The 12,773-nt window shown below is 39.0% G+C and overlaps 1 protein-coding gene across 1 annotated transcript in view; it reads right to left on the reverse strand.

Moving 5' to 3' along the window:
- The window catches only part of LOC133658770 (mitochondrial 10-formyltetrahydrofolate dehydrogenase-like), a 73,590-nt gene extending 61,539 nt beyond the window's left edge, over nucleotides 1-12,051 (reverse strand). The window contains exons 1-2 of the mRNA XM_062061149.1: nucleotides 11,887-12,051; nucleotides 3,425-3,569 (exon numbers count right to left, since the gene is read on the reverse strand). Of these exons, the coding sequence (XP_061917133.1) occupies nucleotides 3,425-3,569; nucleotides 11,887-11,934 (193 nt within the window). The 5' untranslated portion in view covers nucleotides 11,935-12,051. The remainder of the gene's footprint in view (nucleotides 1-3,424; nucleotides 3,570-11,886) is intronic.
- Between the last annotated feature and the right edge of the window lie 722 nt (nucleotides 12,052-12,773).

Raw genomic sequence — 12,773 nt, forward strand, 5'->3', positions numbered from 1 at the left:
CTCACTTTCCTCATCCACAAATCTTTCATCCTCGCTCAAATTAATGGGGTAATCGTCGCTTTCTCGGTCCGAATCGCTCTCGCTGCTGGTGTAAACAATGGGGAAATGTGAGGAGCCTTTCAACCTGCGACGTCACGCTACTTCCGGTACAGGCAAGGCTTTTTTAATCAGCGACCAAAAGTTGCGAACTTTATCGTTGATGTTCTCTACTAAATCCTTTCAGCAAAAATATGGCAATATCGCAAAATGATCAAGTATGACACATAGAATGGATCTGCTATTCCCGTTTAAATAAGAAAAAATTCATTTCAGTAGGCCTTTAATATTGTAAGAGCGAACACTAAGAAGATGCAACCTATTCTTTGGGTGCATTTTTTACAAACCAGAAACAAATCAGCGCCTCAGCTTTAGGAGTGTCCAACATATGACCTATGACATTACACAATAGAGGCGTGACATATGCCAATCTGGTTAAAAACATCCACATCCTGGACTATTTTGCATCCCAAAGTCCATCTGACCTCCGATCTGTGACGGCCATTATTAACCTTGAAATGAAGCGCTCAAAACATCGCTTCCTGTCAGTCCGGGATTTAGTCATTCCCTTTCCGGTCGCTTTAATTGTAAGTTCGGCTTCTGGTATTGTGTTTTCTGAAACTAAGTTGTTCCGTAAAGTAACGTTCCAAATCCCAGATCATTTTGTCACATCCGCTGAGTCTTTACTTCCTCATTCGGCACTGGCTGGCTCAGCTGTCAATCTGGTATTTGGGACGTTCCCTTTCCGGTTTATGAAATTGTCATTTCTTTTGGGTTTTGTTTTTGTGTTGACTTTCTAAAATGTTTCGTCATTTGTTATTTTGTTTTCTGTAATTGTATTTTTTTTTTCATGAAATATTAGTGTTTCACATTTCCAGGCCACCGTACTTGTCAGCCGGGAGACTAAAAATAAGAATGTTTCCGGACAATAGGGCGCACTGGATTATAAGGCGCACTGCCAATGAATGGTCTATTTTTGAGCTTTTTTCATACATAAAGCGCACCGGATTATAGGGCGCATTAAAGTAGTCATGTAATTTAATTTTTTCTTCTAAATGTAAAACACTTCCTTGTGGTCTACATCCGTGGTCCCCAACCTTTTTTTGTCCCAAGGACCGGGGGGGTTTGGAATTTTTTTGTTTTTTTTTTCATAAAGAAATACAATCATGTGTGCTTACGGACTGTATCCCTGCAGACTGTATTGATCTATATTTATATATAATGTATATATTGTGTTTTTTATGTTGATTTAATTTAAAAAAATAAAATAAATAAATAAATAAATAAATTAAAAAAAAATTTTTTTTTTACATTTCTTGCGCCGCCCGGTACCGGTCCGCGGCCCGGTGGTTGGGGACCACTGGTCTACATAACATGTAATGGTGGTTCTTTGCTCAAAATGTTGCATAGATGATGTGTAAATCATCTTCAAGCCGCTTTCTGACAGTTGCTTCAGGATGCACCGTTTTGTGGGCGGTCTTATTTACGTGCCTCCACTTCAACAGCGTCTTCTCCCCGTCATCTTTGTTGTAGCGGTGTAGCGTGCAAGGACGGGAGTGGAAGAAGTGTCAAAAGATGGCGCTAACTGTTTTAATGACATTCACACTTTACTTCAATCCATAACGGAGCAGCATCTCCTCATCCGTGGCTCACTAGTGCAACAACAACGCCCGAAATGTGTCCCGTGAAAAACCGTCCGACCGGAACTCTCTAATAACTAAAGTTCCTTGGATGAATAATGTCCACTCACTACACCGGTATGTTTTAGCGCTTTCATGGTGAGTTTACTGACAGATATAAGTAAGAACTTTACACTACTTTATATTAGAAATGGCAATAGTGGAGGATGAATGTCACATAACAAGAAGATGGAGAAAAAGAAGAAGCTTATCGACTACGGTGTTGGCACGGACTACAAAGGCGGACGCACACAATTTTTCAAGACTTTATGCAGATCCCAAATACACATCAGCAGGTACCAGAAGGTAAGAAAGTTGCTTTTGCATAATATTGCGCAACAAAATGCCAGATAATATGTCTTACCTTATACACACACCATAATAATACTCGTATGTTGAAGCACAGTACAATCCACCAAGTGGTGTGGCTTCATAGCTAACCAAAGTCGTACTAAAACATTTTGATGGATTTTTGAGCGCCGTGTGTAATGTCCTATATTTTCAATGGAACATATGAAATGTTTGGTGTTGTTTACTTGAGTCATATTGCAGTCCACACGTATATCTTGTGTCTGACTGCCATTATATTGCAGTCTACACATATCTCTTATGTGTGTCTACCATCTACTGGTCACACTTATCATTTCACCATGTACCAAATAAAATAGCTTCAAGGTGGGTAAGCAAAACCAAAATTATTCCGTACATTACAGTGTTTCCCACACATTCATTTATTTGTGGCGGCCCGCCACGAAAGAATTACGTCCGACACAAATAGATTTTTTTTTTTTTTTAATTTTTTAATTATTTTTTATTTTTTTATTTTATTTTTTTATCCTGTCCAGCTTCTCAGGCAAATCATATAGTTGATGTAGATGCCCATATAGGCTGTTCAGATTTACCTAACAAAAGAGAAGTGTAGGGTACTTCTCTTGTTGCCTTATTTGTATTTGACCACTATTGTTTTCTGTTTATTTGTTACTGACTGTGGCAGGACACCTCTGCCTCTGTTTCACTTTATGTTGCTGGTAAATAATATGGTTGTAGTAGTAGGCTAAAGTTAAATTATTTAGTATGCACTAATTAAAGGGGCAGAGCTTTAAGAGACATTTTAGCTTTTATATTTTATAAGATATATTTTTTGTAAGAACCACAATTAATAAATATATTTCAGTGAATAACTTATTGTTCAAATCTGTATATAAATATGTACATAAAGTGTTGTAATTATATTGTAAAATGGATGGATGGATGGACGTTTAAAACAAAACTGTTATTCTTAATTAGTAAGTATACATTTTTTGAGCCTTTTTAGAGAAAATCATATCATTGTAGTAAATGATGCAAATTACTTGATGATGTCATGGCGACCACGCCCAAAGCCACGCCCATATCCACGCCCCCACCGCCACAGGTATCTTGGCAGTTTATGGGAAACACTGGGTTATAAGGCGCATTATCAAGTTTTGAGAAAAAGAAAGGACTTTAAGTGCGCCTTATTGTCCGGAAAATACGGTACATGTGATCGGTATCGGTATTGATATGAGTCAATCCTACTCATCGGAAATAGCATAAAACACAGATTGGAACATCCTTATTTTTTTAATATTACAAACAAGGACATTTACCCTTTTGAGATGATAATTAATACCATGAATGGTGAAAAAATAAATAGAGAAGAGATAAAGATAAATAAAGCACTGACTCACCAAGAGGATCAGCCTTGCCATCCTTATCGGGTACAGTGAACACACCGACCACCTTGTGACCTTCTTTCCTCAGATTGCTGTATACCTCCTTCCCAAACAGGCTCTGGCCAATTATAGCTAGTTTCAGCTTATTCTGGAAATAATGCTGTAATGAGAGGGAACAAGACATTAGTGGTAGGCCTCAACTCTTACTATCCATGCACGAATAGAGATGGTTACTTCCATAATAGCACTGGTGCCGACAGAAGAGGTAACTCTCCGTGCCTCATTTCGGTGCTGAATAAATGCTGACTCAGCACCTGCAACAAGGGCTTGATAGTGATATTGTACAAGTACAAATCTTTAAGTAGGATTAGAAAGTCCAACGCTCTCTTTAAACTTTATTGTTGACCTTAACAAGCCAGTAGGGATGTAACAAAACAAAAATTAAATATCACTCTGACACCATCATCATAATTACGATTTTATATAGGTACATATACTGTACATACACTTACCCTCTTTTAACTATAAATAAATAGATATGGCTGTCTTCAAATAGTCAAAGATTTGACGATTTGAGTCTGATTCGACTATCAACCATCAGATGTTCTGGAAGGATAACGATTTGTTCATCATGTCTTTTAAAAAAGTCTATTTCTAACGGGGACGGGGAGGCGCGGTTTGGAGAGTGTCCGTGCCAGCAACCTGAGGGTTCCTGGTTCAATCCCCACCTTCTACCAACCTCGTCACATCCGTTGTGTCCTTGAGCAAGACACTTCACCCTTGCTCCTGACGGGTGGTGGTTAGGGCCTTGCATGGCAGCTCCCGCCATCAGTGTGTGAATGGGTGGATGTGGAAATCGTGTCAAAGCGCTTTGAGTACCTTGAAGGTAGAAAAGCGCTATACAAGTATAACCCATTTACCATTTTAATAGTCTGGCCCGCGTGTGCACAGATTTCCCTCCATGCGGCCCCTCAGCTAAAATGAGTTGGACAGCCGTGATGTACAGTATTACAGTATGTACAGTATATGTAACAGCTGCAGCAACAACGACAACAAAAAAGGGCAGCATAAAATAGCGACAGGGTTTCCCACACATTCATTTATTTGTGGCGGCCCGCCACGAAAGAATTACGTCCGCCACAAATAAAATAAAAAAATAAATAAATAAATTTAATATTTTTTTTTTTTTTTGTCCTGTCCAGCTTCTCAGGCAAATCATATAGTTGATGTAGATGCCCATATAGGCTGTTCAGATTTACTTTACAAAAGAGAAGTGTAGGATACTTCTCTTGTTGCCTTATTTGTATTTGACTTTATTAAATGTATTTATATTAGAAACACAACATGTGTATATAACAAAGGGTGCAAAGTCTGCAGGCAGTAGGAAACACATGGTTAAGTGTAGGGAGTAAAACTGATGGGAGTCTAAAGTTCAAGATTTTTGGAGCTCTTTGTTCAGTGGATCAGATGTTTGATGAAGCTCTGTGTCTATCTACCACCACTACTGTTTTCTGTTTATTTGTTACTGACTGTGGCAGGACACCTCTGCATCTGTTTCACTTTATGTTGCTGGTAAATAATATGGTTGTAGTAGTAGGCTAAAGTTACATTATTTAGTATGCACTAATTAAAGGGGCAGAGCTTTAAGAGACATTTTAGCTTTTATATTTTATAAGATATATTTTTTGTAAGAACCACAATTAATAAATATATTTCAGTAAATAACTTATTGTTCAAATCTGTATATAAATATGTACATAAAGTGTTGTAATTATATTGTAAAATGGATTGATGGCTGGATGGATGGACGTTTAAAACAAAACTGTTATTATTAATTAGTAAGTATACATTTTTGGAGACTTTTTAGAGAAAATCAAATCATTGTAGTGAATTATGCAAATTACTCGATGATGTCATGGTGACCACGCCCCCACCGCCGCAGGTATCTTTGCAGTTTATGGGAAACACTGAGAGATTAGATCCAGCAGAAAATAGACGTTATAAACAAAGGCTTGCTTAGTGGCCCTGTGGTTAGAGTGTCCGCCCTGAGATGGGTAGGTTGTGAGTGCAAACCCCGGCCGAGTCATACCAAAGACTATAAAAATGTGAGCCATTACCTCCCTGCTTGGCACTCAGCATCAAGGGTTGGAATTAGGGGTTAAATCACCAAAATGATTCCCGAGCGCAGCCACCGCTGCTGCTCACTGCTGCTGCTCACTGCTCCCCTCACCTCCCCGGGGGTGGAACAAGGGGATGGGTCAAATGCAGAGAATAATTTGACCACACCTAGTGTGTGTGTGACTATTAGTGGTACTTTAAGTTTAAAGAGCGGTAGCTAACATACTGTATTTTTTGGACTATAAGTCACTCCGGAGTATAAGTCGCACCTGCCGAAAATGCATAATAAAGAAGGAAAAAAACATGTATAAGTCGCACTGGAGTATAAGTCGCATTTTTTGGGGGAATGTATTTGATAAAAGCCAACACCAAGACTAGACATTTGAAAGGCAATTTAAAATAAATAAAGAATAGTGAACAACAGGCTGAATAAGTGTACGTTATATGAGGCATAAATAACCAACTGAGAACGTGCCTGGTATGTTAACGTAACATATTATGGTAAGAGTCATTCAAATAACTATAACATATAGAACAGGGGTCACCAACGCGGTGCCCGCGGGCACCAGGTAGCCCGTAAGGACCAGGGGCCGTATTTATCAAGCTTCTTAGAATTACTCCTAAGAAGTCTGCTAAGAGTTGACTTAAGAGTAAAGAAATTATTCGCTGAAAGCTGCACTTAAAAGTTAGTTATCAAGCGTCTTACTCACACTATCAACGAAGTGTAGGACTGAATCTTAAGTGTCACACTCAGAGCTGAATTACGACATTACTATGTGCCGTAAACGGAATTTTAGGTGACGTCATTTCTGTGTCCATAGAAATGACCAATCACGGTCAATTTCTTGTCTAAGAATAAAGAAATATCTTAGAAATATTTAAGTGGGACAATGGGAGTGTATATTTTGACAATAAACTACAAATAATACAAAACAAACAATATTGGCAATGAATCAAAAATAAATGTTTCCTTTTTGTTGCACCTTTCCTGCTTCCTGCTCCCAGACCGTAGTCGAAGAGCGCAGGGGAGACACTTCTCCAGGGCCGATGTATGCTCGGGGCAACACCCTTCACTTTACCCGGCAGTGGATCTCCACAGCGGACGACTTTATAGTGAATGATGAGTCCGGCGATTAGTACAAATCTTGCTTTATTGATTGCTTGCACACAGCCAATCGAACACAAAACAAACTAGCACTCACGCTACCGCTCCCTCTCTTCTCTCGCCCACAAACTCACTGACGTCACTCACCTCACATGCTGTCACCTATTAAAGGGCCACACACACACATACGCTAGTCTCATAACATTTTCTTTCCAATTCATTAATTAGGCAACTAATTTGAAACTGGTGTGGGTGGCTCTATATATACTAGCCCACTGCAGCCACATGCAGAAATCAACAAGGAATTGAAAATTATTAAATCTGTGACAAAAATTAATACCCGCTCTGTCTAAACGATACCGTTTGATCAGCTGCTTGACATCAAACAAAGCCAGGACATCCTTCCGCTCCCTGAACGTTGGCGCACGTCTCTCTCGCCTCAGTACCATCCCCTGCTGGCAACTCAACCACTTAGGACACCTCTGAAGGTCTCTTAAATATCGTGGAGAGTAGGAGTGATTCTTAGACTTAAGAAAGTTGATAAATAGCTTTTATTCTTAAGTTTGAGAGTAGGACTAAATTCGCAAATTCTCAGGACTTAAGTGTAAAATGGCACTCTAAGACGCTTGATAAATACGGCCCCAGATGAGTAGCCCGCTGGCCTGTTCTAAAAATAGCTCAAATAGCAGCACTTACCAGTGAGCTGCCTCTATTTTTTAAATGTTATTTATTTACTAGCAAGCTGGTCTCGCTTTGCTCGACATTTTCCATTCTAAGAGAGACAAAACTAAAAAAAAATCTAAAAATCCAAGAAAATATTTTAAAGACTTGGTCTTCACTAAATGACAAAGAAACAGATAACAGATTTGGTGTCCAGTTCAAAGTGTGACATGATTTATTTAAACATTTGAGAGTTGACTTTTGTATTTTACATGAGTTATTATTTGTACAAACATGGTGCAAAGTAATTCATGATTGTTCAAAAATGTTAGTGGCTAGCTAGTTAAAATGGGATATTGTGATTTCACAAGACTGTCTTAGAAGTGATCATTGAAAATGTTCAATTTGAAAAATGTGCACTTAGAGAAAATATAAAAATAAAGTGCTGCATATTGATATTTATCTGTTTCTATATATATTTATTGTGAGAAATCATTAAGATGATCAGTGTTTCCACAAAGATAAATATCATTAATATTAATAATAACATAGAGTTCAAGGTAAATTGAGCAAATTGGCTATTTCTGGCAATTTATTTAAGTGTGTATCAAACTGGTAGAACCTTTGCATTAATCAGTACCCAAGAAGTAGCTCTTGGTTTCAAAAAGGTTGGTGACCCCTGATATAGAACATGCTATACGTTTACCAAACAATCTGTCACTCCTAATCGCTAAATCCCATGAAATCTTATACGTCTAGTCTCTTACGTGAATGAGATAAATAATATTATTTCATATTTTACACTAATGTGTTAATCATTTCACACATAAGTCGCTCCTGAGTATAAGTCGCACCCCCAGCCAAACTGTGAAAAAAATGCGACTTATAGTACGAAAAATACGGTAGAAGCGGTCGGACAAAATAAAATAAAAAACCTTGAGACTTCCCGCAGGTTGTATTTTGTCCAGGGGCCGTATTTATCAAGCGTCTTAGAGTGACATTTTACACTTAAGTCCTGAGAATTTGCAAAATGTAGTCCTACTCGCAAACTTAAGAATAAAAGCTATTTATCAACTTTCTTAAGTCTAAGACTCACTCCTACTCTCCACGATATTTAAGAGACCTTCAGAGGTGTCCTAAGTGGTTGAGTTGCCAGCAGGGGATGGCACTGAGGCGAGAGAGACGTGCGCCAACGTTCAGGGAGCGGAAGGATGTCCTGGCTTTGTTTGATGTCAAGCAGCTGATCAAACGGTATCGTTTAGACAGAGCGGGTATTATTTTTGTCACAGATTTAATAATTTTCAATTCCTTGTTGATTTCTGCATGTGGCTGCAGTGGGCTAGTATATATAGAGCCACCCACACGGTATCGTTTAGACAGAGCGGGTATTATTTTTGTCAGAGATTTAATAAGGGGCGTCATCTCATCAGGAACATCACGCTTTCAGTTTCAAATGAGTTGCATAATTAATGAATAGGAAATTAAAGGAAACATTTATTTTTGACTCATTGCCAATATTGTTTGTTTGTTTTGTATTATTTTGTAGTTTATTGTCAAAATATACACTCCCATTGTCCACTTAAATCAGGGGTGTCCAAAGTGCGGCCCTGGGGGCCATTTGCGGCCCGCAGCTAATTGTTTACCGGCCCGCCACACATTCTGGAAATACTATTGTAAAAATAAAAAAGGACATTAAAAAAATTGGAATGAGGTGAAATCTAACGAGAAAAAGTTGCAATGTTGACACAAAAGCTGCCATGCAGGCTGTTTTTTTTCTTCTTTTGTCTCTCTTTCTTTTTCTTTTTTTGCCATTGCTCAAAAAAAAAAAAAAAAAAGACAAAAAAATCCATGTTATAATGAATTATTTTCAGGGCTCCAATTACTTCAAATATTTCACATTAAAATGTTTTATGTGGTAAACATTGCATATATTGTGTAGTATCCATATAAAAACATCAAAGTTTTCTTTGACAAAAGCGCATAAAACAAACAAAATAATAGTTCCAGCATAAAATGGACAGATATATCTGAAGTTGATCTCGTAACTTAAGTGTTGAAAGTAAAAGAAAAACCTAAAAAAAATGTATCACTTTATGAGTGGGGCACCTTTTGGATCCCAAATATATTTAGTGATTTTTTATTTATCTTTTCACTGTGATTACTTAAAAATATGAAATAATTAAATTCAAAGGTGTCCTGCATTATTGATCTTTTAGAGCTCTAATTACTAAATACTGCATATTTCAGTTTTACTATAAAAAAACTAAGTTGTTTTTGACAGAAAAGCCATAAAACATGTATTTTTATTTTTATTACTTTATATCAACTTGAAGTTGATATAGAGATTTACTGTAAGCGTTAAATAATTTAAAAAAATAATAATCTGACTTATTTTTAACATTTTATTGACTGAGACCCTTTATGGTCCCAGGGACCCCTAAAGGTAAAATATATTTAAAAAATCCATATATTTTGTTATGGTTTGAAAATGAAAAATATCAAAATGGCCCCCACATGCTTTAATTTTTCCGTGTGCGGCCCTCTGTGGAAAAAGTTTGGACACCCCTGACTTAAATATTTCTAAGATATTTCTTTATTCTTAGACAAGGGATTCCCTTCCGTGATTAGTCATATCTATGGACACAGAAATGACGTCACCTAAAATTCCGTTTACGGCACATAGTAATGTCGTAATTCAGCTCTGAGTGTGACACTTAAAGGCCTACTGAAAGCCACTACTACCGACCACGCAGTCTGATAGTTTATATATCAATGATGAAATCTTAACATTGCAACACATGCCAATACGGCCGGGTTAACTTATAAAGTGCAATTTTAAATTTCCCGCTAAACTTCCGGTTGAAAACGCCTTTGTATGATGACGTATGCGTGACGTAGCCAGTGAAACAGAAGTATCGGTACCCCATTGAATCCAATACAAAATAGCTCTGTTTTCATCTCATAATTCCACAGTATTCTGGACATCTGTGTTGGTGAATCTTTTGCAATTTGTTTAATGAACAATGAAGACTGCAAAGAAGAAAGCTGTAGGTGGGATCGGTGTATTAGCGGCTGGCTGCAGCAACACAACCAGGAGGACTTTGAGTTGGATAGCAGACGCGCTAGCCGACGCTAGCCGCCGACCGCACGAATGATTGTGGTGAAGTCCTTCGTCCTTCCGTCGATCGCTGGAACGCAGGTGAGCACGGGTGTTGATGAGCAGATGAGTGCTGGCTGGCGTAGGTGGAGCGCTAATGTTTTTATCATAGCTCTATGAGGTCCCGTTGCTAAGTTAGCTTCAATGGCGTCGTTAGCAACAGCATTGTTAAGCTTCGCCAAGCTGGAAAGCATTAACCGTGTATTTACATGTCCAGGGTTTAATAGTATTGTTGATTTTCTGTCTATCCTTCCAGTCAGGGGTTTATTTCTTTTGTTTCTATCTGCATTTGAGCCTGATGCTATCACGTTAGCTCCGTAGCTAAAGTGTTTCGCCGATGTATTGTCGTGGAGATAAAAGTCACTGTGAATGTCCATTTCGCGTTCTCGACTCTCATTTTCAAGAGGATATAGTATCCGAGGTGGTTTAAAATACAAATCCGTGAACCACAATAGAAAAAGGAGAGAGTGTGGAATCCAATGAACCCTTGTACCTAAGTTACGGTCAGAGCGAAAAAATATACGTCCTGCACTGCACTCTAGTCTGTCACTCTAACGTTCCTCATCCACGAATCTTTCATCCTCGCTCAAATTAATGGGGTAATCGTCGCTTTCTCGGTCCGAATCGCTCCAGCTGCATTGAAAACAATAGGAAAATATGAGGAGGCGATCAACTGACTACGTCACGCTACTTCCGGTACAGGCAAGGCTTTTTTTTTATCAGCGAGCAAAAGTTGCGAACTTTATCGTCGTTGTTCTCTACTAAATCCTTTCAGCAAAAATATGGCAATATCGCGAAATGATCAAGTATGACACTTAAAATGGACCTGCTATCCCCGTTTAAATAAAACATTTTCATTTCAGTAGGCCTTTAATGATCACTTTTATTTGAAAAGGTTGAACTCTGGACACTTTAGTCTTGGATTCCAGGAAGCAACATGTTTGTTTTAGGCATGCTCCTTAGCCCCGCCCCTTCACTTATCATCAAGCCTTTCTATTGGCGTACCAAATGTGACAAATACTATTGGCTGAAAGAGACCACGCCCACAGGCGTCCCATAGCTGTGGACTAAACGGGCTTTAGACTTTTGCAGGCAGCTTTTTTTTTTCTCTGTCAAGTGCATTTGCAGCAGTAACGTGGTCACGTTATAAAGCACAGATCATTTAATGCAATAACCACAAAGCACCCTCTAATAGACGCTAGTCAAATATACAACATCGTATAAAAGTACTGCACGGTCGCATTATGGCCATTGAGAGCAGTACAAAAAAAAAAAGAAATGAAGCTGATGCAACACGCTCCGGTTTTGCACAGTGTGCAAGGAGCCGGGGAAAGAAGCAATGAGTGACACTATTATTCCGCTGCCCGTCCGCCCGGTGGAAATAGAGGCACGGACGTGGCATTGAAATCCATGCGGCCAAATCATCGTTTTACTCACAGAAGTGGAGGAGAATGTCCGCAAGGCCTGGCTGGCTGTCCACAGCATGATGGCGGCTTCACATGAAGTGTGCGAAGTCTGCGTGGGAAACAGGCACACGATCACGACACTATCTCGTACGTGTCAGTGAGAAAAGAGCCGAAGTTACGAAAGCACACGCAGCAGACCCGGTGCGGCTCGACACACGAGTCGATCGTGTCGATATCAAGGGCGGTATCGATGTCGGATTCACGAATATCAATTATTATTTCTTTTCCTGGACATTCTGCTACTATGTTGTTTGTACTGCTGTATTTATCGGGTGTACAGTACATTTTATATGGTGTTATTTAAAAAATAAATAAAAATGTTTACGCTGTCCAAAATCTACATAGCAACCGCAAAATTTCCCATAGAGCACTGATGTCAAAGTCAAGGCCCGGGGGTTAGATCTGGCCCGCCACATCATTTTATGTGGCCCGCCAAAGCTTGGAGGTAACATCCATTCATCCATTTTCTACCGCTTGTCCCTTTCGGGGCGGCGGGGGGTGCTGGAGCCTATTGATTGATTGAGACTTTTATTAGTAGGTTGCACAGTGAAGTACATATTCCGTACAATTGACCACTAAATGGTAACACCCGAATAAGTTTTTCAACTTGTTTAAGTCGGGGTCCACTTAAATTGATTCATGATACCGATATATACTATCATATATACTATCATCATAATACAGTCATCACACAAGATAATCACATTGAATTATTTACATTATTTACAATCAGGAGTGTGGAGGGGGGGTGGGGTGGGGGGGGGGGGGTGGGGGGTGGGATATGGACATCAAGTAGTGGACATAGAGAGAGAGAGAGAGAGAGAGAGAGAGAGAGAGAGAGAGAGAGAGAGAGAGAGA

The sequence above is a fragment of the Entelurus aequoreus genome, linkage group LG10, assembly GCF_033978785.1.
Source record: "Entelurus aequoreus isolate RoL-2023_Sb linkage group LG10, RoL_Eaeq_v1.1, whole genome shotgun sequence".
Taxonomy (NCBI): domain Eukaryota; kingdom Metazoa; phylum Chordata; class Actinopteri; order Syngnathiformes; family Syngnathidae; genus Entelurus; species Entelurus aequoreus.